Below are 25,918 nucleotides of genomic sequence, written 5' to 3'. Positions count from 1 at the left end.
GTCGACAGCTGTCATTGCAATAGCTCTCTGGAGCAGGTTGTTTACAAAGAGTAACTCTGTATAACTCTATTACTGTAGATTACTGTAATGCCGGGCACAGTACTGAGCCACGGCATTGAGAAGCACCAACAGACTCTCTCTCTTTCCCTGACAGCAGGAATGCTTCACAAAACAGTGCAATAGCATGCTAGTTTGGACTGGCTCCAGGTTTGCTCTCTATCCAGTGACCAACAGCCAAAGGAAGATGAGGGGAGTTTTCAGGTCAGGTAACCTGCTTGAAAACAGTCATTATTTATTTGTAATTCTTAAATTTGGTGATGCAGGAATTACATACTTTAACCTTGAAGTAAATATAGTCAGTTTTGACTTCAGAGCAGTGTGAAAACATTTTATGATTTTTTTTCTCATAAAAATATTTTAATATTCTTAAATCAAAATACATTTTCTTGAGAAGCTAAATGACTTAACATATCAAGACTTGTTTTTTGAAAAATGTATCAAAATTATGTGAATTTATGCCTAAAACACAAAAAAAACTGCCAATTTCAAGAAAATCAACAATTTACAATTACATTTACATTTAGTCATTTAGCAGACGCTTTTATCCAAAGCGACTTACAAATGAGGACAATAGAAGCAATCAAAACTAGCAAAAGAGCAATGATATACAAGTGCTATAACAAGTCTCAGTTAGCTTAACGTAGTACACATAGAAAGGTTTTTTTAATTATATAATAACAAATAAAAAAACAGGTAGAATAGAAAAAGAACAGAGCAAGCTAGTGTTAAGAGGCCTTTTTTGCTTTTGTTAATTGTATAATAAATAAAAAGAAAGACAAATAGATAGAATACAAAAAGATTAGAAAAGCTAGTGTTTTTTTTTTAAGAAAACAAGCAGTAAATGAATAATGAGTTAATGAGTAAATGAGTAATGAGTAAATGAGTGCAAGTTTTTTTTTTTTAAAGAATAGAATTAGAATAGAGAGTGCTAGAGTTAGAGGGTCAAATAAAGATGGAAGAGATGTGTTTTTAGCCGATTCTTGATGGTTGACTCAGCTGCTCGGATTGATTTGGGCAGGTCATTCCACCAGGAGGGAACATTTAATCTAAAAGTCTGTGAAAGTGATTTTGTGCCTCTTTGGGATGGCACAATAATACGTCGTTCACTTGCAGAACGCAAGCTTCTAGAGGGCACATAACTCTGAAGTAATGAATTTAGGTAAAGGGGTGCAGAGCTAGTGGTGGTAATTTAATGGGAATACAAGATTTGTTTCTTGTTTTAAGAAAAAAATATTTTGATAAATATTTCAAAGACAAGACTTAAAGGAATAGTTCACCCTAAAATTAAAATCAGCAAAAAATGACTCAACCTTTAGGCCATCCAAGATATAGATGAGTTTATGTCTTCATTGCAATAGTTTTGGAGAAATGTAGCATTACATCACTTGTTCACCAATGGATCCTCTGCAGTGAATGGGTGCCGTCAAAGTGAGAGTCCAAACAGCTGATAAAAACATCACAATAATTCATAAATAGTCCACATAACTCCAGTCCATCAATTAATGTCTTAGATAATGTTCAGAATTGTTTTCGCTTGTAAACCGTGCTTAATATGTGCATATTTCTATCCTGATTAAGATGAGACTTTTTCACGGGAGAAAACAATATTAAGGATAGAGGACTCGTATTTTAGCTGGAAGCAATGGTTTTAAGTTAAAAACGTCTTAATAATGAATTAGTTTTATTACAAACACGCAGCTTTTCACTTCACAAGATGGACTGGAGTCATGTGGATTATTGTGATGTTTTTATCAGCTGTTTGGACTCTCGTTCTGACGGCACCCATTCACTGCAGAGGATCCATTGGTGAGCAAGTGATGAGAGGCTATACATTTCTCCAAATCTGTTCTGATTAAGAAACAAACTCATCCACATTTTGAATGGCCTGAAGGTGAGTAAATTTTAATATCTTAAATCATTTTGCTTCTCAAGTAAATGTATCCTGCTTTTAAGTATGTGTAAATAAAAATAAATACGTCACACCGAGTTAAGATTAAACATCTTTACTTGCACCGAAAGTACAGTGAAGAAATATTCTTGTTTGTCTTAGAAGACAAAATGTCTATTGATGTCATTAACAATACATATATTAATGGTCATGTCTTCAGCTAGATGTAAACCGAGTTATAGACTGATAATGGATTCATGGTGGATTCTGAATCATTATGTACAGTTTGTACAATAATAGTCATTTTAATTGCATGACACTTGCAAATGCAACTTCTTCCTAGGAATGACACTTAAGATCAAGCATATCTACGAGAGAACGGAACTACAGAAATTATCATGTAAAAAGCTTTTTTTCTTTTTTAAATGAACATCATTCAGAAAGCCCAACAGCTTGTTTTCGTCGTCCGCGATAATGTTACACTCCTAGTCTTGGATCATCTCGACATCTCTGTGCTTCTGCCAAAGGATTCTCTCTCTCCCCCCGCACTGTTCATTGTTCTTCAGAAGAACATTTAAACCTCCTGAGGGGGAAATTCAGCGCAGCTGCAGTTTGTGATGAGAGCGCGTTTGTTGCTTTTGTACACAGAGAGCTCAATGGAGTGCTGCGTCATGTCAAAGCACACTGGCATCTCCGTGGCTCTCCACCTCAATGCCGCTAGAAAAATACTCCTCCCTCCCGTTCATTCCTTCTCTCTTTGATGGGCAAACGCTGCCCGACACTCGCCACCCTTTCCCAACAAGTATACACAGCAATGTCAAACCAACATTTTGTTTGTGCAAAGGCAACATTTTGTTTATGAGAATATAACAACAATAAAACATAAAGCAACAACTAAAAAAACTGTCTCAGCCAAAAATGAAAAACAAACAAACAAAAGTACAATAGTGCAATTTTTCAGTTTTTGAACCCCCTCTCCTCTTTGGCTTGTCCGTGTGGTTTTTCTAAGGACAGTTAGTGGCGGCTCCGTCTCGTGTTGCTCCTGCCTGAGTTTGCTCGGCTCTGCTCACGCAAAAGCTGGTCCCAGCGCTGGCACACACACAGAAAAACATTAGTCACTTCCCATTGCCCTCTGCATCAGGGGCCTCTTTCCATATGCTCATTCAAAGGCTCTACAGTCTTAGATTTAATGTCAGCAGGTCAAAGCCATACAGCACAGAAATTAATGACATTTTATTCTATGCCAAAGTTTGCAGAAGAAAAACATATATTCTTGCTAAATATTATGCCTATAAAAACTCTAAATAAATGAAATAAAAAAGAAACATCTATCTATCTATCTATCTGTCTATCTGTCTGTCTGTCTATCCATCCATCCATCCATCCATCCATTATATATAGATATATCTGTCTGCTATATAGATATATAAAAAACATATATACACAATAAATAAATAGATAAATCTGTTTATATATCTATATATTGACAATTTTTATATATCGTATATATATGTGTGTGTGTGTGTGTGTGTGTAACCCTGATTGTCCTCATAATCCAGGGTTAGTAATGTGTGTGTGTGTGTGTGTGTATATATATATATATATATGAGTGTGTGTGTGTGTATATATAAATTACATAAATTATGTATTTTATATATAGGCAATCATAAAAAATATATAGGCAAATTCAAGTTTGTTGGGTATAAAACTGTTCATACTTTAAAAGAAAGACAGTTTATAGAAGAAAAAATATTTCTTTACTAGATACGATGGACACAATAAATAAATAAATAAGGACAGATTTGCATATATGAATATGTGATTTGTATATGTGAATATATAAAAAATATATTTAATGTATGTTTATGTGTGTCTACACAAACACACACACATGTCTATATATACATATAAGTATTTGGAGACTTAACAATACATTAATGTCATTATATTCATTTATCTATTACATAAAAACCAGGTTTGTTAGTTTTGAGATGAAAAAACGGTTCATTTTTTTTTTTAAAGAAAACCAAGTATTTGGATACTTTTTGGTAGTTAAATGTTAGGAACATTCTTCTCCACCTGTAGTTACTCTGCTGTGACACCTGTGTGAACTTCAGGAGAACGGACTTCATACTTCCACCAAAAATCACATGAAGACTGGCTGATTAAAAGTCACTGCGCAAAACTGGCTCATAGAAGTTTCATCAAGCATCATTTATTTGCAGCTGCTGCTTGATTTGATATTTTACTTCCAATGCAATGACATTTAGATATTTTGAGTAACATTTAGATATTTTAAGACTAAAGTATCTAAATGCTTTCTCGGGCCACTGTAATCTAATGATTGCTATTTTCATACCTTTACTTTCCGGCCCATTTTGTCTTTCCACTTCTGTGCAATGGATCCATCAATGAGCAGCAGTCTGGGGGAGAGATGATTTATGAGAACAGGAATATAATCCACAAATATCCTCATCACATAAATCAGGCCTTACCTGGACCTTTCCTCATTTTCATAACCCATGATGATATAATCCTCATTGGCTGTTAGCGGAGGACACAGACACCCAGAGTTATAATAAAGAGTGACGGTGTCTCGAGGGATGTTGACCAGAGAAGACTTCAGGACGTCTTTGACCTCCACGATGGCACTCAGGTCATGATTTCTAGTCTTGATCTCTTTCACTCTTGCCCGGATGACTGCAAAGAGAAACAATGAAAGCGTGCCCTGTTTTAAGCTCTACAAAAAGTACTTTGAGTTTTATGAGAATGTGTAAAGAAATACAAAGCAAACAAAAAGAGCAGTTTGAGACTGTTGAGAACTTCACACAAGGTAAATTGTAAAATAAGACCGTACCATAATTGTAATTGTTCTTTGAATATGTCTTTTGACCAAGTCTCACAGACTTGCATTTGCACCGATCTGAAAAAGTTAAGGTATTTATGTTTAGAATTTTTAGGCAGAACTCTAGTAAATCTGTAATGTTTTGTTTAAAGAAATATTTTTCTATTTTTGTATTATCTAAACAACAAAATAGACTGTAAAGCACTTTGCTATGTCATTTTAAACATATTTGCACATTACTTATTATGCACACAAACAAAACTAAAAACATAATAAAACTATTGATACTTAAACAGCATACCATTAGCTCCTTTGCAGTTGGCATTATGTGAATCCATTGGGAAGTCTGGATTTCCTTCTGCACAAGAACCAGAACTGAGATTAACGTTCAAATTTCATATATGCATTTCCGAAATTTCCTCTTTACAATTTGCAATATTTAATAATTCCCATAGTAATAAAACATTATCTCACCAGGGTTACATTTTGAAGGGTCTTGATAGTAAGGATTATCTTTAGGGAAGAAAAGTTCAAGGATTATTTTAACAGAATTTCATTGATGTTAATGATTGCAGGTATTAGAAAAAATATACTATATACATACTATAAGTTATAACTAACATATATGAATATGAGGGTGAATTCATGTAAAAATAGCCACTTTGGATACTGAGATGACTGTCAAAAGTGCCCCAATAAGACACCTTTTATTATAATATAATATAATATAACTCACTACTAACATCACTACTGTGTATAAATATAATATAAAATGGCCCAATTTTTGATACTGAGATTATCAAAAGTGTTCCAATCTACCTGAATTCATGCCATATAATAATGATGATGATGATAAAAATTATCACACACATTACATATAAACATATTACACACGATATGCATAGACAACAATAAAATCTGTATCTATATTATATAAGTACATTTATATAGGGTAAATTTGCACAAATTGACTCAAAAGTGCCCCAATAATACACCTTGCATTATAATATAATATAATGCCATAATTCATCACTACAGTGTATAAAATAAATATAATAAAAATTGTCTACTTTTCGATACTGAGATTATCAAGTGTTCCAATCTACCTGAATTCATGCCATATAATAATAATGATGATAACATATAAACATATTACACACTATATGCAAAGACTACAATACAATCTGTATCTATATCATATAAGCAAATTTATATAGGGTAAATCTGCACAAATTGGGTCACTTTTTGACACTGATATGACTGTCAAAAGAGTCCCAATTTACCAGAATTGTCTCTACATATTAATAATAATAAATAAATAACAAAAATCAATGATAAATGCATGAACAACCTGGCCCCTCCGCCTTGACTATCGCCTCAGGTGAGATGCAGACTCCTCGGTCGTAGACGGGCAGCTCCTCGCAGGCCAGACTCTCCGGCCACGTATGGTTGTACTTCTTCATGACCGGCTCGCAGCCGCACTTGGCCCGCTCGCACACGGACTTGCAGGGCTTGATGGGGTCGTGCTGGAAGTCGATGGTGCATATGGGCGCGTACATGGCGCACAGGAAGAACAGCAGGTCCGGGCTGCACTGGGTGCCCAGGAGCCCCTCGAACTGCTCGATGGCGAGCACGGCGTTGGCCTGCGTGCTGTGATGGAGGTGGTTGGGCATCTTGGTCATGTTCCACGGCATGGACCTGCACATGGGGATGCGGATGGGCTCGCAGGACGCGGCCGCGGTGCCTCGGGGGATCTCCAGGAGACAGGCGATGGCCAGGACGCAGAGGAACATCTCGTAGGAAAACATGTTTTTGGTGATTAAAAAATACACAATTGACAGACGACGCTAATGATAATTCACCAAGGGCATGCGGAGATCTTCTGGAGAGCTGGAGACTCTTGCGCGTAAAATCTCCCCAAAACAAAGTTCCTCAAACTAACTTCAGCATACTGAAATATTGCACCAGATACACAGAGAACAAAAGCTCTTTTTTATTTCTTTAATTCTCGCTGAAACGGTGGTGGAAACAAAAAGAATTTCTCTCCTGGAAATGCTCGTCGGGCTCTTCACTTCAGGACCGCGCTGGTGAACTGATCTCTACTCCAGCTCCTGCTGACAGAAGGCGACTGGAAGCAGCTGGAGGAGGAGGAATAAGAGGAGGTGGGCTGGGGACATGAAGCAGCCCACCTCCATCACTTCAGTCTCCTGTTGCGCCCTCAAACACAAGACTGTTGACTTACTGCTGCCGTAAAAGACTTCAAGACAAAAGCGCTGCTTGAATAAGTAAAATAGTGCATAGAGTTGTGGACATAAGGAGGTGTTCATTTAAAGGCAGACCTATAATCAACATCGGTCTGTGTTGATTAGGACACTACAATAAGGTTAAAAAATTAGAAAGGAGAAGGGTCACACTTTACATGTTCTTGAAGTGAATTTACAAAAGTAATTAACTGCATTATTTGGAGCTGACATTTTAGCAAATTATATAGGCCAAGCCATAATGCTTAACTTAAAATATGGAGAATACTATACTATACTATAAAATAGCATCTACATGAAAATATTAAGAGACCAATTTTCATTAAAACGTTATACAACTCTTTAATCGTGAAATCAAACTTGCTAACATAGCCTAAGGCTAATTTTGTGTCTTTAGCATAGCGTTTGTTTATTTACGAGTAAAATAAGATGTACGGTTAACATTCATTCCTGGTTTTACAACATAATGCACAGTCATACCTCGAACATGATTTCTGAAAAACAATGCTAGTCGCTACTAAACAAAGACTACAACTACCATAAAAATGTCAGGTTATGTTCTTGACGAATCACATCGGTTTGTAGTTTTTATGTAGAAAATTGTTAGCATCTTACATTTAGCGCATTTGAGGAATGACTATGCAATTTATGTTATACAACAAAATGTGAAAGTCTCCTCAAGAAATGTTAACTACACACCTTAATTTACTCATAAATCGAACAACTGCTAGGCTAAAAACCCATTAGAAATTTCTGAGGGAACTCGTGAGTCACGTGCTAATTCTCTTCTGGGGTTTAGGACCATAAACCGCTCTATTAAGCAAATTCATGAAGTGATATCCTTCCACCAGAGGATATAATCACTGAAATATTGCCGCAATGTGCCACAAAATATCAATATGCTGCGAGAGCCAGAGATATGAATCTAGAACAGCTTATGTAGCAAATCGTTTGTATGGGCTCAATTATGCAGTTACACCTGGAGAAATATGTTTTTTTTGCAGCAGCAACATAAAAATTAGGCTTTAACTATATACCTAAACGGGTCAGGTACAACTTAAATGTGAAGCTAAAAACAGAGTGCAAACAAAAGGTAAAAACAAGTCCATAGAAGTACATCTAGTCTTTTAAAAACATCTGCACAGTGTGCCCTTTAGCTCAGTTCATGTGAGAAGATTTAGATGGGCAGGCTCCGATCAAAGAAGTTCAGCAATGTTCCTGTCAGCTTGGACTAAAAACAGAATAATAAAAATGCTGTGTATAGATGCCATTTTCTTTATATTCCCACATAATACAGTATCAAAATCACACATGCAACCTGTTACAGGGTTCCCACACGTCTTGATAAATGAATTTTCCACGAAGTTGGAAGTTGACGGAATTATTAAAATGAATCGACTCACAAAGGCAATTTACTGTTATTTCCAGATTTTTCATGACTATCAGAACTACTTTGCATCACTAAACAGCATTAAAGTGGACCAGTCAAACTGCATTTGACCTGATGTTTATTCATGTTATGGAAGATACATTGTCATTTCCAAAAAATCCAAAACATAAAACCAGTTAAGGGAGAGGTGGGGGAAAACAACTGATAAACATTCAATAAATATGTAAGAATGTTTATTGTAGCTCACAGACAGGTACAATGGAGTGTCAATGCCACAAGGCATTATGAAATTTAGTTAAAAAATTATACTATGCTTTGTACAAACAACATTAGGTTGCTTTTATAACATGTAGTTATGCACAATTCTGCCGTTTCAATCCAAATGAGATGCTGTTATATCCATTAATTTGGCAAGTATGTCAAAGGAACACAAAGTGTAATGAAAATAAATGCAAATTCACAGGGAGGGAGAGAGAGAAAAAAAGCACGCAGTAACCCACAGATTAGATCTAGAACAACATCAAAAAAAGAATCACTGTTTCATAGAGGCATCTGTTATCATAACAAGCATTTAGCATGATGTAGAGTTTTTAATAATTCACCCTTGCCCTCCCCCCCACATCCCAACACACACAATTAGCTATTTAATGTGTTTGTATCCATGTTTAACCATTGCAAATTAAAACACAAACCCAAAAAAAATGGTCAAAATGATACTTAGTGTCAACTAGTCCCTGGGATCAAACTCGATTATTGTAAGTGGTCAATAAACAAATCATTTTTTCCCCTCTTTATTCAGTGTCATAAAAGTTTTGATCCCATTAAAAGTCTTGAACTGGTAAGACTATAACATTGGAGAATCCTACAGAGGAATATGGAACGAGGGCTGAAGTATCCGCCCCTCGAGTGCTCTACGCAAGGGAACTCTTACGCGGAAGAAGACACAGACTGCTTGTACACGGCGTGGTAGGCGTTCCGGAGCAGGACATACGGGAAGCAGGATTCCAAGAGGTCCATGGTGAGGAATGGTGATTCTTGAACGATCTAGGCAAAAACAATCACGTTCAGAATCAGAACAGATGTCAGGGTGATGGGATTGGGAAGTTCGTGGGCTCATTCTGATAAAAAACCCCTTCTCGCTTTCCATGACGCTCTAATTCAACGCATCCTGCAGATTGCGCTTCAAAGAGTGAAAAATCCCAGGGACAAATCCCCCGCAAGCCTTACAGATCAAAAGAGCTGCGTGACTCAAACACAAACAACAGAAACAGTCCTTAGCACATTTCCAAGTCATCACATGGTTATGGACAAAAAAAAAAAAAAGATGGAAATATGGAGAAATAGTGTGCACCAAAGCAGTTGGTTTGGTTCTTTTAAGTATTTTGCCCATTCATTTTCTCCATAGGGAGTTCAAAACATTCTTCAATTCTAAGCATTGAACAAACCATTCCACTCTGAGAACAATTACTTTATTACGGCAATAAAGTTTATGAAAAAAAAGACAGACAATTCTAATTAATATTGTTTATGGGGAAATGGACTATTTATACCATAATGCATTGTGAAGATATGACAAAACTACTGACTTTAGACCTTGCTAAATAATTTAATTTTACTGCAAAACATTATATATTATAGTTTAGGATCAGTAAGATTTTTTAGTGTTTTAAAAGAAATTTAAAGAAAAAAAAAATGTAATTTTGTGAAATATTATTGTATTTAAAATTACATTTCTCTATTTTAATATACTTCAAAATATAATTTATTCCTGTGATGTAAAGCTGAATTTTCAGCATCATTACTCAAGTCTTCTGTGTCACATGATCATTCAGAAATCCTTCTAATAAGCTGATTTATAAACAATTTTGGAAACAGTTATGCTGCTGAATATTTTTTGGGACCTGTGATACTTTTTTCAGGATTCTTTGATAAATAAAAAGTTAAAAAGAACAGTGTTTATTCAAAATAGAAATTTTGTGTTACAATATACACTACTATTCATAGGTTTGAGGTCAGTACATTTTTTCTTTTTCTTTTTTTTTACTTTTTATTCATCAAAGAATTAAAGAACAAAATGATCACAGTAGGGCTGCACGATATATCGAAATGATCGAAATATCGCAAATGTAAATATCGCAATATGCATATCGCAACGGCGTGCGATATCATTATAATTTTAATAATAGGCTACTTAAATCAAAACGTTGCAAAAGGTCAATGTGTTAGTTCGACGCATACAGCAGAGAATTGCTTGACGTTGAAAAGAGTTAAGTGCAATAAGTTGCAGAAAACAACTCTTTGCCGTCTCGTCTTGCTGTCTGACTCACACCTGAAGCGCGCGCACAAGCCGCATCTCGCACAGCGTATCTTCAGTTCTGCCGCACACGTGCAAAGCACGCGCACACACAGAGAGACGCGTTTCAGACTGAGTTGATTTGTCTTTCCCATCTCCTCCTTATGTTTGAACAGACACATACACACAGAATTATGTCAATAGTACCCGTCTCGACGATCATGCTCGTAAACGCAGTCAGTTATGTTTTAAATGTATGTAAACAGCTGAGAAAGAAATCGAATGTGTATCATTATACTGGATCCGTGCAAGGGACAGCAGCCTATAAATACGTGCTGCTGAATATGACACTAATGTTAACAAAACAACAAAATGGCTATAACAAAGATTAATCTAAATTTAATTCATACAGTGAACACTATGCAGTGTTATTTTACACTTAATTATTACATTTCTGTACCTGAATACTACTGTTTATTTTATCTATGCTTGTAAATTGTGTATTTATTTTATTTATTTTTTTTATTTTTTTTTTTACTGACTGTTCACTTGCCTTTAATCATGTTTGAACTTTCTCAGACTTTTAGTTTTTGCTGTGGTATGAAGAAGTACTTAAAGTGTATGGAAAGCAAAGTTACAATGATATAAAATTAGTGTCATTAATTTTTTTGTTTGTATGCTCACACTGATGTTTAATTTACATTTTCTGATTTGTGACATTACTTTTTAAGTAATGCTAAAACACTGCTTGTCACTTTCAGAAGTTATAGTGATTCTTTCTTTTCCAAGAAAGAATGTGAAACAAATTGGTTATATAATTTTCATTTTTAAATATTTTAAAATATCATTTAAATTGATTTTACACATTTTAAGCAATATCATATCACATATCGAATATCGCATTTTTTAACAAGGTATCGCATATCGCATTGTTCTTCAATATCGCACAGCCCTAGATCACAGGTTCCAAAAACTTTTACGCAGCACAAAAGTTTCAACACTGATAACAAATCAGAATATTAGAATGATTTCTGAAGGATCACGTGACACTAAAAAAATGTTGTAATGGCTGGTGAAAATTCAGCTCTGTGTCACAGAAATAAATTCTATTTTAAAGTATATTAAAATAGACACCAATATGAGAAATTGCCATAATATTTCACAATATTACTGTTTTTTCTGCATTTTTGATCAAATAAATACAGCCTTGATGAGCATAAGAGATTCTTTGATGAAATAAAGTTTAAAAACAGCATTTATTTAAAATGGAAACCTTTTTCCCCCAAATATGTAATTTCACCATGTATGGGAAACAGACGTAATCAACATAATTTCTTCAGACCTCATAACATACAAGTCTGTCTTGAATAATTAATACATTATCATTAAAAACAGATGTCTACAGATATGATTAATATGACTAATATGATTGCACACCATTATGAAATGCTCTGTCTTGTCTTGTAACAGAGGTGTGGATTCACTCACCATGTCCAGGAGCAGGTAAACAGACTCCCTGTTCCGTGTAGTGCTTTTATCCGTCTCCTGTCCAATCTTCAGCAGGCTGGAGGAGGCGAGCTGTGGGAGAGAATTACGGAGTTTTATTAAGCTGCAAAGTCCCAGAGAGAGAGTTGCATAAATGGAGTGTTTATTGTTGACATGTTAACGTAAATCGCATGCTGTGTAGTAAAAGTATTGGAAACGAAAACGCTTTAAGCCAGAGTTTAGAACAATTACAGCTAATACTGTTACTTACGGCGAGGAACTCTTTGAGGCGATCCTCTATGCTGCCCTTGTGGATAGTGAACAGAGCAGCGGCAATCTGGTTTATCGCTTTAGCCAGACAGTGAATGTTGTTGCAGTGACCTTAAAAGATTTATAGAGAGTTAACACACACATGATAAATGCCGCGCGCATTAAAACGCGTCGTTCCAGCGGACCGCAGTTCAAACAGCACAGATGTAATCTGATTTCATTCGCAGTGGTTCAGCACGAGTCTGAAATGTAAAAATTGGTACCTTCTATTGCGGGACTGTACTGTGACATCACGTTGCTGGCCAGGGTCGGCATGGAAACGGCCACGAAGACCATCAACAAGCAGGCGATCTTGTACTCCTCCTCCGGGCTAATATTTTCTGTTACAAACAGGGAATTGAGTTCATGAATTTTCCTTTAGGTAACTCAGAGAAATACTGATGTGCTGCCATTGTGAGATGGCAGGGAAATTGCAGCCGATTGCATTTCTCTCTCTGGACGGTGTCCGAAAATCTGCGCAAAGAGCCAAGAAAAACAGCACTAATGTCCAAAAATTAACTCTTATTTATGTTATTAACGCAACAGCATTTGGGAGTGATTCAATTAAGTCTAGTTTGAGTTGACTCGCTATTTAGATTTTGGATTTAACCATCAGGGGAATAGAACAAAAACACGGTGCTGGCCAAGAGGCCCTGGAGGGTCTGGGCTGCCCTGAGAAAATTAAAGCTGTTCACCGGACAGCTTTGCTCAATTCTGGAGAACTGCTGTGTGGAATGAGGTACGTTTAAGTGCACAAGGCTCTTCTCAGGAAGCTGATTCCTCGAATGGGCTCTAATGCCTGATGAGGGTTTGATCAGCAACTCTGGACAAATGTATCTCAAAACAGCTGTGTGAGAGAAGCTACTTTGAAACTAGCTTCACAAACTACAAAGATGCACATCATTGGTTACAAAAAGTTTACAAAATGTTAAGACTAGTGCAATTATACATAAGCTACCATTTACTATTTTTCTTGGTCGGAAGTTTTTGAAACAAAATACTTCAAAATATATTTTATACTCTGATGTTCTTTGATAGTACAAATAGTACAGCACAAATAATGTGAAATATTACTGCGATTTAAAAATGTCAGTTTTCTATGAACATTTTAAAATGTATTCTTGTAGTGGTGCTGCTCAATTTTCAGCAAGCTGAAAATATTTGCCTAATTTTTGTGGAAATTTTCAGGATTCTTTGATGAGTAGAACGTTCAAAATAGCATTTATTTGAAATATAAATCTATTTATAACATTATAAAGGTTACTATTGTGGAGCAATTTAATGCATCCTTGCTGAAAAAAGTATTAATTTCTTTCTTACTTTCAAAATAAAAAAAATCTGACTCCACACATTTGAACAGTAATGAAAAAAAAATACATTTTTAACATTGTTTAAAAAAAGAACAATAGTTAATGTATTAAGAACAGAACCCTATAATTTGTAAATTACATAAACAACAACATTTATATAATAAAGTATAATATTACAAATATTGTGATAAACAGCAGCATTTAACTGAATATTTCCATTAAACAATGATGTAAAATGCCTTGCATAGACTTAGTGAATCTTTTTTTTGAACCAGTTAACTGAAACAACCTGTCCAAATGAACTAATTCATTAAAATGAAGTCTGTTTGATTATCGCCTAAAGCCTCGTGCACACCGGGACGATTATCGCGTGCGCTTATCACCAGCGTTTTTCGACTCGTCTTTTTGTTCATACCCAAGCGATTTTCGCTGGCGATGAGCCGAGTGAACGTGCAAATTCACTCCCTGACATTAGATGGCGCTTAATGAAAAACAGATATACCCCGGTACATATCGAATCATATTTGATCTGCAATTCCTCTCCATAACAACTCCTTCTTATCGAGATTTTTGTAGTCGCTGTCGCATTTGTCATAAAGCTCTTTGTGCTCAGACACCAATGAGACCAGCAGCTCTACATTCATCTTGCCTCGATGCATCTTCTTCGTCTACTTACTTCCTCTTCTTCGTTAAGTATCAATGTGTGCTCGGCAAGACCGTTTTGTGCTTGAGCGCCACCAAGTCGTGTTTTACTGTAACTTCAGAAGCTCCAGGCATGTGAACAACAGCGCCAATCTCATTGGTCGGACAGTTTTTAACGCGGCGTGTCAAACCAAAAAAAAAAACGAGCCCGAGGCGGTTTTTTAAAAATGACGCTTTTACACCTGGCGTTTTTCACGTCGGTGTGCACACTCACATTGGCGGCCTTTGTTTAGTCACGAGGCGTTAAACGTTGGCGATGTCCCGGTGTGCACAAGCCTTAAGTTTGCATGTCTGTAAATCTGCATTGTAATACAGTGACCAAAAAAAAAATAAATGTTTGCAGCATCTATAAATCATGTAGCATTATTTTGTCACATTACACTGTTAAAAGAAAATAGTAGTTACGGGCAAAGTGATGATGTTTCGAAGACAGTTGAGTACTATCACGCTACAAATTTTTTTTTTAAAAAGTGTCATTTTAGATAGCCACTCTTCAACACTGAAAATGACACTCATGAGACAGATCTCCTATGCACAGATATTTTTGTTATTATTTTAAACTCTTGAGGTTGTGGTTAAGATAGGCTTGGCCATGTGAGGTTTGAAGCTTTCTTGTGAAATCATTCACCACAGAAATAAGAAGACATGGTAAATTGATACTGTGACCAAAGTGAACATGGGTGTGGATGTAATGTATGTTTCTGAGTGTGTATTATAGTGTGAGGTTACACCGTAATCACAGTGCAAGCGAGCATCCTAACGCTGCAGTACTTGACCAGATTAGACCCGATATAAACCATGTGATACCACTTAACGTTTCAACACAAACCAAACCTTTTTTACAGCCAGCTAACTTGCATCCAAGGTCTTAATACAGGGATTTCTGGTAAATCATTTGGAATGAAACGGCCTTAAGATTTGTGCACTTTGGAAAAAGAATTCCTGTTCAACTTTTCTTTCAAGTATGTGCACACCGACGTCACACTTTGTTAACTACCTATTTTGTAGCAAATGCTGATGAAAGCTGAATTCCGAAAGTGGACTCTCGGCGTTCTAACAAATCTAGAGCAAAAACACCTGATGCGTATCGGCACATCGGCAAAATCTGCACTTTCTTAAGAGTCCAAAACCAAAGAACTTCCAGTTACGCCATTTTATTTTCCTCTGACTGGCAAAAAACCGAGCCAGTTTATATTTTGATGCCAAAAAGTTACATCTGGGTTAGAAATGGCCTGATGCGCATTACCATCTCGAATGGTCTGAAATAACCTACCAGACTTCTGGGAAGACAGAGCCACTACCAGAGCAGGGTCGATCTCACAGGGCAGGCCTGCCGCAGAAGACAGCTCGTACACGTTCATGGCGACCTGAGAAAAGGGAGAATATTTCAGGTCCGGCGGCCCATCGTTACTGCTGACAGCAAGTCTGAACGTCACCTACCTTCATGTCAGTTTCACGAGGAATGTGGTCTTTGAAGTCTTCTACGGAGCTCACCAGGAAGGGAATGTGGCAGGACAGCACCTGGAGAAAAGGACACATCTGTGATTAGAGCTCATTTGGGCAACAACATCTTCGAACAAAAGAGTAGTTAACCATTTTTTTTTCTTTTTTGTCATTTACTCAACCTCACTTCATTCCAGTGCTGTATTATTTTATTTCTTCCTTCAAACACAAAAATCAGAAGAATGTCTGAGATGCTCTTTTCCTTACAATACAATGGGACAGTGACTTACACCAACAAGCTTTGAAAAGCACACAAAAAAACACATAAATAGTCTATATGACTTGTGCGCTACATTCAAAGTCTCATAATGTCATATACATATTTATGAATAATGTTTGTCAGTAAATTTCAATGATCATTTACTGAGAATCTCTTACTGTAGCTCTCTTTCACAATTACGCATATTCAAACTTGTCATGTGATATGCGACAACCAAACAAGCATCTTCAGGTGGCATATTTGAATACGTTTTATTTTAGCATTATTTATATACTATTAAAGTATTTAATAATTTGCATTAGGTTTCATTTTTATTTGAATTTTAGTTTTAATAAATTGATGTACTTTAGTCATTTTTATTAGGGTTTTATATATATTTCTTTCTATATTTCTAACTTAAATGTTTCAGTTAGTCGCCAAAGCAACATTTTTAAGTTTTAATTAATTACATCTAATATTACAATATATTACTTACATTCAACAAAAAAATGATTTTTAAAATGGTTAGTTTTAGTTAATGACAACACTGATTTAAATATATGAGAATGCAAATGAATGCAAATTTCATTACACAAAGACATTGTATGACTTCAGAATTTAGTGCATAAGTCATATGGACAACTTATTTTTTTGCTTTTTCTTCTTTTTGGAGCTTGGCAGTACAAATCATCATCCATGTGTACTGTATGAAAAAAAGCTTGGACATTTTACTTAACACCTTGTGCATTTCATGGAAACAATAATAAGCTAATTTAGGATTGGAATGAGCAAAATCTCAGATACGAGATGTACAACATCCTTATGTTAAGCCGAAACGATGTCCATGTGAGTGTGGAGCGAGTCATGAAAGAAACCAGACGTCTGGATAACAACTCACATCTCTGAGAGCTTCCTGAGCCAGAGAACGGAACGACAAAATCACGCCGATGATGGTCATCCGTTTCAGCACGCTGTCAACCGCTACAGAAATAGAAGACAAGTCATATTAATAACTTGCAAAAATAGGCCATTTTCTTCCTTTAGAACGACTAAAAATAGGTCTGCAGGTGGAGTGTATATGGGCCACATTCCTCAGACGGGATTTTAAAATTCCTGCTCAAATTTGAGCTCAGTAATCTGACTGTATGAGTACAAGCCATAACAAATAGCTCAAATAGCTCTGTGTAGAGGGCCTGTCTGCAGTGAGGGGGGGCCGGTGGGTGTTATTACAGCTCATACCATGACATTCCAAACAGCTACTGTCTAATACAGGGCTTCTCCACCTGTGGTGCATGGACATGACTGCAAACTTGGACATGACTTTCAATATTTACAACATCTAAATTGCCATTTTGATATTTTTGGAGTTTTATTTGTAATTTCTGACCTTGTCTCACAATATTAAAATAGCTTTGTGCATGACTCTAAAATTATGTCAGTATGTGAGCCACTTTGATAAGACATACAAAGCGAACAAATGCAGTTTGCTTTGTTTTTACATGCTGTTCATGGGCAGATTAATCTGAACTAGATCAGAGACCAGCAGAGAGAAAAAAACATTGAATGTATTTGATATACTACTACATTTAATATTATATTTATTCAATATCAGAAGAATTCAGAAGTTTATAAAGCATATAAGCAGATTCATATAATAATCTTATGCAAATATATACTACCGTTTTTGAAAGAAGTCTCTTATGCTCACCCATACCACATTTATTTGTTAAAAAATACAGTAATATTGTTAATTTTTAAATAGATTTTATTTTAAAATGTAATTTATTTCTGTGTTGGCAAAGTTGAATTTTCTTCATCATTACTCCAGTGTTCAAATCATTCTAATATGCTGATTTGCTGCTAAAAAAAAAAAACATTGCTTATTATCATTAATATTACAACAGTTATGCTGCTTAATATTTTTATGGAAACGGATACATTTTGTTTTGTAATATAATAAATGTATTTTACTGTCAATTTATTGTATTTTGATCAATTTATTGTGTCCTTGTTGAATAAAAGTTTTTTTTTTTGTTTTTTACAAATTTTACTGACCCCAACTTATGATTTTGGTATTATATATAATTAAAAGTCCCACAACTGATACGCACATGTGAGCCGCTTAAAGAGTGCTGCCATATGGTCCGGCTTGTCGAAGCTGGTCCTCATCTGGGTCAGAACCTCCACATTGTCCACCACAAGTTTCTGTAAGGGCGATAAAAGACACTATGATGAAAAAGCAGAAAAATGATGCGAATAGATCTGAAGCAGTCTGTCCATCTTTCCAGAGGAGGATATCATAAGCTACATGGACCTTTAAAGGAATTAAATTCTAATAACAGCATTTATGGCAACGTTGATTACCAGAAAATCATTTTCATTTGAAAATCGAAAAACAAATGCTGTCGATTTAACTTAATTTTGAACCCAGAAAGTTACTTTTAACGCCTAAACAGAACAATCTCGAACAGTAGCCGATTAAAGGCATGAAATCGCCTGAGACGGGAACTGCGAAAAAACACAAGAGAACGAGTTTGCATGTCAACAAACGATTTGCGTAATTTGAGCTCTAAGAGAAAAAATGTTCCGCGTTAAAGTCCTTTGGTGAACATGGTTGATTACCAGAAAATCATTTTCATTTGAAAATCGAAAAACAAATGCTGTCGATTTAACTTAATTTTGAACCCAGAAAGTTACTTTTAACGCCTAAACAGAACAATCTCGAACAGTAGCCGATTAAAGGCATGAAATCGCCTGAGACGGGAACTGCGAAAAAACACAAGATAACGAGTTTGCATGTCAACAAACGATTTGCGTAATTTGAGCTCTAAGAGAAAACATGTTCCGCGTTAAAGTCCTTTGGTGAACATGGCGCAGAATAGAAATGCAAAATAAACCATTTCACTCCACAGCTGATTGTGGGTCAGATAGGAAACTTGGTTCTTTTTTCCCCAAATTACTTTCAGCTGAAGGAAAGAGGTTTGCATGTTAGAACATCACTGACATGTGCCAAGCCTGTGTTCACACACTTGGTGGTGGTTGTTGCTCAAGAAACTTTTATAATACAGAGGGCTGTTTCAATTACATATATCACGCATTTGCAAACCTGCTGCCATTAATGAATGAAATGAAAGAAAAAAAAACAATATACAGATGAACTGCACAAGAAAAAGAAAGAAACAGTCCATTCCTTAATCATTGTGTCAGGGAGTGCAAACAATACACCATTCATACCTCATGAGGAAGGCTTTACCTTCAATGTAATCAAACTAGCATTTGGTTCAGGTTTGATCACAGTTCCCGTTAATTCATCATTGCTGACAGTAACTCAGAGTGAGGGGAAGTGCTACCTAAACTCTGTTCCCGGAAAACAGGCCCACGTGGAATCTGTGGCTGCAGTAATCCACAGAAAGCTCTTCATATGTCCATAAAATTGGAACATCCAATCATTCAAAAAGTTTTACACAACCTCTTGTGTTTTGGTTTTACATATTTGGATAATTTAATCATGTTTTACAAACATACTATTGTCAGCCACGTTTTATGGTCATGAGCTTCAACACATTATATACCATGTAAAAAAAAAAAAAAAGACAATTTCACAGTTTTTCCTTCAATTCTAAAAATGTATTAAAAAAAAAGAAAAAAAAAGGCCAAAGATTCAGACAAGACCTGCCAGTAAGTCAAAGTGACTTTTTCCTAAAGAAAAAATAAAAATAATAATGAAATACATAAGCAAGCTAGTTATTAAAAAAGCCAAACTGATTAGGGGTGTGAACCTACACTGGTCTCACGTTTTGGTTACGATTATTATGTCATCGATTCGGTTCAATTCGATATCACGATGCATCACAATGCACTGCATGCCTCAATTTTCAATTTTACTTCACATTTATACAATTTTGTCAATAAATACAAGCAGTCAGATATATGAACTGTATCTGACCTGGTTTCTTAAGTTAGTGGTATTACCCCCTGCTAGGGATGTGACATTTGAACCGAGGCATCGCAGCTTGTGTTGAGAATAAATGGGCGTGCTAGATGAAGCCTCGATTCGAAGCTTGTGTTGTGTTGTTAATTGTCATAGAAATCACGTGACCAATGACAAATGAAGCTTCACTTTCTGTCCAGTCACGTGCGCGATTCACTTTGCGTGTCGAAATATTCGATCCCCCAGATCTTACTTTATGAATACGTGTTAATTCGGACTTATTCAGTTACATTTTAGATACCCAGTCATATAAGTAATAAGAAGAATACAAATTATTTAAGAAAAATTCCATATTTGTCATATGAAATTCATATGAGTACATTATTCTTCTATTACATCATATTGATATTCGTACTGGTATTAAATTGCACAGTTTAATGGGTAAATTAATTTATCAGAAACTCAACAAACACACACACTGTTAGGCTTTTATTTGTGCACGTAACTTGAATCGATCTGTGGAATATGTGGTAGATGCCGAGCATCTTTCACAGGCTTTTGGCTGCTATATATTTTTTGAACCACCAGATGGCGCTGTTTTCGAGACGTTCGAAACTTTTAATCTTTTCCCGAAACAGTCAGAGGAAAGCCTCAGTGCTTACGAGGCTTCATTTGCCCATCCCTACCCTACATATTTCATTGTGCGTGACATGATTTACACACAGCGTGTTTCTTCTCCAGGTCGTGCTCAGGTTGTTCATAAAAGCCGAAATGTGGCCAGATGTCGGCTTTTAAAGTAGTTGGAGACTCGAGTCTTGCCTCCCTCTGCCATTAGGCGCGTTCGATTTGAAGCAGCGCTGTGCAGGATGAGTGTATGACATCAACCGCGAAAGCATAAGGATCCGTCTGCTCTCTTATCGCGCTCGCGGTACTTGGTCATACACTGATCCTGCATAGCGCTGCTTCAAATCGAACGCGCCTAATGCGCAGTGGCGCTTCAAGTCACCTCAGTCGTGGTATTGAAGGTGGGAGAGAGCGCTGTACATTCACTCCCCCCACCTACAATCTCAGAAAAGCGTCAGTACTTAATAATCGGTTATGGTCTATCACTGAACCGATACCGAATCGTCCTTGTCTGCATCGCGATGCATCGAAGAAACGATTAATTTCGACACCCCTAAAACTGATGTTATCAAATAAATAAATAAATAAAAACATACTAACTACCTAAATAAATAAAGTTAATAAATAAATAAAATAAAACGAAAAAACAAAACAAAAAACAGATTGAGTCTGGGCCTGCCAGTGAGTCTAAGGGTGCTTTCACACTAGCACTTTTGGGTTCGATTGACATCAGAGTTCGGTTCGTTTGGATGATGTGAACACTGTCTTCCGAGCTTGGGTGCACATCCTGCGAACCGTACCAGAGTCTGCTTAAAAATTGTGATCTGGGGAACGGTTCATGTACGGTTCACTGCTGATGTGAACAGAATCGTACCAAATCGCAGAAGTGAACAGCTATTAATGACGTGTTATTTGATAAAAATGTGTGTTTGTGTGTGTTTCACTCACTTTCCTGACGAGTGTGACTGACGTGCTGCGAGCAGAAAGCTGTATGCCTCATTTCTGTTCACCTTTAGAGTTCTTTAGAGCATTTGTAGTACAGTCGTAAGACAGACGTAAGTGCCGCTATGTACTGAAGATTTGGAAACATAACCAATGGTTCAAAAACATAAATATATAAAAATGAATAGAGCAACTATGCATTTTGCCGCCTTCTCCTGCGCCGTCGTTACTAAGCAACGGCGCAAGGCTGTCTCCAACAGAGAACTGTGCTTCAGAAACTCTCTCAGAGGAAGGCAAAGAAGTCAGAACTGCGACAAGCTTAATGATGTGACCTTTCACCTCAGAGACCTTTATTGCTCACCTTGAGTTCAGCCACCTGGGAGGAGATGTGCCACATGAGGCTCTCGCTGAGGAACTTCATCCCGTACGGACCCAGCAGCTCAGACAGGGAACGCATTTCTGAGAGAAAAAGACAAAAGCTTTCAGACGTGCTATGACAGTTTGAGTGTGGATATAATCACGTCCAGCTGAGGATTGTGTAACGTTTCTAAACAAGGAAACTCTTTATTCAAAGTGTCTTTGTGGAGTGCTTTTTCTCCTCACCAGATATGTCAGAATACTCCTCTGCATTAAAGGTGAGCTCATTCTCTGTGGGCAAGTTGACAAAGGCCTTCATGGCAGGAAAGTAAGCGATGTGACCGTTGCTAACCTGCCGCAGTAGAGTCTCCAGATACCTGCGCACAGATTAACACCAAACCAAATTTCATTATAAGACATCATAGGAACCTCTTTATTTAGCTATTATTTTTAAAGACTATTACAAAATATCACACAATTTTTCATCCATGTTTTAATTTAACTTGTTTGAACCTGTTATGTAGCACTTTGTTTGCCAAAAACATGAAATTATTTTTTTAAATATCAAATTGTTTATGTTTTATAGACTAATTAAATTGCTAAAGTTTTATGCATTCATTTAATTTCCACCATTTTTGCTGGTGTAAATTGTATTAAATCATAAAACACAGAAATCAGAAAAATTAAAACAGACAACACAAAATTTCTGAAAAAATAAAATGCAATTCATAGGGCCCTATTATTGTTAAAGTGTTAAAATTTTATTAATTATTGTTAAATTGTTAAAGTTATATATATACTTAAATGTTTAGATTTTTTAATTATTAAAATGTAAATTAAATAATTAAAAAAGGAACCCACAAAAATTAAAAATAAGATTTCATAGTGCCCTTGTTAATATACTTCAAAAGCATTAAATACTTAAGTTATTTACTGTTCAAGTTATAATTATATAACGGTTCAAGTTTAGTCAAGGCTTTGCATTAGGAGTGCTTTTTGTTGCTTCCTATGTAGAGTGCTCTAAATCGGTCACTTAAGAGGTTCTACTTCCGTTAGGATGTCTTAAGACCCCGATATACTTCAAACGAAATCAAAGAACAAACTGATATGATGGCATTTCGAACAAAATCAGGCTGAAACTAAGTTTGTTTTGAGTTCGTTTCGGCAGTTCGAAACAGCTCACCAAAGCGAACTTTCTGGGGGAGTTTGTTTTGGCTCCTAAACACCTTTGAGCTACCACTTGTCCGTGGCGATTACGCAATTGGTGGGTGTATTCTTGAACTCCACCTTCTTTGACGTGCGATTTTTTTTTTCCCGGTTCGTTTCTCATTCAACGGAGGAGAACAACATCTTCATGTCACTAGCAACATAAATACACTGTGTCGAATAGCTGAGCTGCACCAATATATCCGCACCTGTACCATCGCTCGCAGAGAGACTTTAAAGATTCAGAGAAAGCATTTAATTCCTAGAAAGAAATTGCAACGAAGCTTGGTGTCGACGACCCGGAGTTAGGCAAAAAGCAACGTAGAGAAACATTAGATGCAAGTTTTCCAAAGCCATGAAAAGAATGAAAGGAAGGAGTAAAGATATAAGGTAGCAAGTACCAAATACATGTGTTTCAAATAAATGTCGCGACACATGTTTACATTAATCTACACCCCGCCTCCAGCAGCACGGGGGTGTTGGAATGTTCCAAAACAGTATACCGTCGCTCAGCCTTTTTGAACGTCTTTTTGCCCGCAAATGAAGAACGAAAACGTTTAAGTATATCGGGGCCTTTAGAAGGCAGCAGCCTATGCAGGCAGTATACTTGGTTTTGGAACAGAGCCATTCATCCTCACTCTGTGGCTATTCTGGAATGGGTATGTAGAGTCTCACCAGTTGGTGTAGAGGCTGGTGATGGTTGGTTCTCCGTGGCTGTCGAGGTGTTGGGTCTGCTGCAGCAGCACATTGTTGAACACTCTGGTGATGTCAATCTGCACGTAATTCTCAATGGACTGCAGCACTGTCATGTAGGCCCGCACGCTGGTGAGCAGCTCTGATGGTTTGGCGATCTCCTGTGTGGCCTGGTTGTACATGGTCATCCCGACTATGGACCTGAGAGACAGTTACAGAAATGGTCAACAAGAATAAGTAACAAAAATGAACTGCTGCTACTGACTTTAGCATTTGTCTCTGGTTTTATTGCACAATTGGTGCATGTAATGTTAAAGGAACAAACTGGTTAATATTTTATCAAAATGCATCCTTCTACACCTCAGAAAATTATGGCTGATGTAATCAAGACCAAGCAGCAAGAAAAAAAAAACATATAAAAAAATAAATAAATCTAACTGAATAAACAATCCAATAAAAAATCCCAATGGATAAAATCCACTTCCTATCTTACATAATTTCCTAATAAATGTTCAGTTTCACTCAGAAATAGTTCCCATTAAAAAGTAATTAAACCCAACATGAAATACTGCTTGCATCCCATTAAGTAATAAAGCTAAATTATATAAATGATAAACAATCAGTGCTATTTTAGCATCACAGAGATACTATTATAATTTTCAATTTATATTTTGAATCAGTTTATATTTTCTGTTTCATTTTAATTTTAGTTGATTCTGTTGTGCGTTTTTGTAATTTGTAATATATATATATAACGGTTCAACTTACTCACGGTTCGGTTTGTATCATGGTTTTAGAGTCACTGTTTCAGTACGGTTCGGTATGTGCTATGTTTAGGGAAAAACTATACTGTCAAATAAAAATAAAGAAAATAAGAATAATCTAACTACAAAGCAACAGCACAAATAAATACAATAGAGTAAAGATACAAATAAAATAAACAGTGATTTTCAGTTTTTTTTTTAGGTAGGAGCTCGCGTCCTCTGGCTCTTAAATGTTGAAACTGGAAAAAGCATAAACGAGTTTAGTTTAAAGGTCCCATGGCATGAAAATTTCACTTTATGAGGTTTTTTAAACACAGATATCAACGTGTGCTGTTCAGGTCTCACCTGTGCGCGAGCGCTATCAGCACCCAGGTGATGACGGAATAAATGACTGCTCATATTCTAGCATGCAGCATTCGCATTGAACAAGAGTGAATGGTTGAATTGAAGTTATCAAACACTAAATTCTAAATTAAATATAGATGAAGGTTGTTTTGGCTGCTATTTCTTTGACCCACTTCAGGTCTTAAAGTCTCTATCAATGAGCTGACGAGTTAAATCTGGTGTGTTAGATGAGTGAGACAGTGCTGGGCTGCTCCGGGGCAGTTTTGAAAACCATTTTAGAGACATGTTCTTAAATGTGACTCATATATTTTAAGGCAGCTTTAATCGCCTTTTTGGTAACTTCATGACTTAACTGACCACGTCATTGCATGCACGTAGTTTATTTCGTGCTTTGATATGAAAGGATACAGGCTACAGCCTGTATATATATATATATATATATAGTGCCGTGAAAAGGTTTCTGCCTCCTTCCTGTTTTTTTTTTAAACATTTTTTTCATATTTGTCACACTAATAAGATTCAGATCATCAAACACATTTTAATATTATCGCCTTTTTTGGTAACTTCATGACTTAACTGACCACGTCATTGCATGCACGTAGTTTATTTCGTGCTTTGATATGAAAGGATACAGGCTACAGCCTGTATATATATATATATATATATATAGTGCCGTGAAAAGGTTTCTGCCTCCTTCCTGTTTTTTTTTTAAACATTTTTTTCATATTTGTCACACTAATAAGATTCAGATCATCAAACACATTTTAATATTACACAAAGATAATGCAAGTAAATACAAAATGCAGTTTTT

General features: G+C 36.2%; 2 protein-coding genes across 5 annotated transcripts in view; both read right to left on the bottom strand.

Moving 5' to 3' along the window:
* Positions 1 to 2,850: 2,850 nt before the first annotated feature.
* On the bottom strand, positions 2,851 to 6,881 carry LOC107699005 (secreted frizzled-related protein 3-like). The gene is made up of 7 exons (XM_016500141.1): positions 6,145 to 6,881; positions 5,268 to 5,306; positions 5,095 to 5,151; positions 4,806 to 4,871; positions 4,444 to 4,648; positions 4,308 to 4,371; positions 2,851 to 3,037 (listed from the first exon to the last, which is right to left on the bottom strand). Exons 1-7 carry the CDS (start codon positions 6,599 to 6,601, stop codon positions 2,963 to 2,965), a joined length of 963 nt encoding a protein of 320 aa, XP_016355627.1. The 5' UTR covers positions 6,602 to 6,881; the 3' UTR covers positions 2,851 to 2,962.
* Positions 6,882 to 8,545: 1,664 nt separating this feature from the next.
* Positions 8,546 to 25,918, bottom strand: part of LOC107699024 (nck-associated protein 1) — a 53,826-nt gene continuing 36,453 nt past the window's right edge. For all 4 annotated transcript variants that reach the window (XM_016500182.1, XM_016500183.1, XM_016500184.1 and 1 more), the window contains 11 exons: positions 23,981 to 24,199; positions 22,346 to 22,476; positions 22,104 to 22,201; positions 18,357 to 18,450; positions 17,144 to 17,226; positions 15,984 to 16,064; positions 15,817 to 15,910; positions 12,756 to 12,872; positions 12,494 to 12,603; positions 12,226 to 12,315; positions 8,546 to 9,488 (listed from right to left, as the gene is read on the bottom strand). In XM_016500182.1, the coding sequence (XP_016355668.1) occupies positions 9,372 to 9,488; positions 12,226 to 12,315; positions 12,494 to 12,603; positions 12,756 to 12,872; positions 15,817 to 15,910; positions 15,984 to 16,064; positions 17,144 to 17,226; positions 18,357 to 18,450; positions 22,104 to 22,201; positions 22,346 to 22,476; positions 23,981 to 24,199 (1,234 nt within the window). In that variant the 3' untranslated portion in view covers positions 8,546 to 9,371. The remainder of the gene's footprint in view (positions 9,489 to 12,225; positions 12,316 to 12,493; positions 12,604 to 12,755; positions 12,873 to 15,816; positions 15,911 to 15,983; positions 16,065 to 17,143; positions 17,227 to 18,356; positions 18,451 to 22,103; positions 22,202 to 22,345; positions 22,477 to 23,980; positions 24,200 to 25,918) is intronic.

Source organism: Sinocyclocheilus anshuiensis, unplaced genomic scaffold, assembly GCF_001515605.1.
Source record: "Sinocyclocheilus anshuiensis isolate Anshui unplaced genomic scaffold, SAMN03320099.WGS_v1.1 scaffold18, whole genome shotgun sequence".
Lineage (NCBI taxonomy): Eukaryota > Metazoa > Chordata > Actinopteri > Cypriniformes > Cyprinidae > Sinocyclocheilus > Sinocyclocheilus anshuiensis.
Note: the sequence above shows the minus strand (reverse complement) of the source record. Positions and strands in the feature narration are given on the sequence as shown.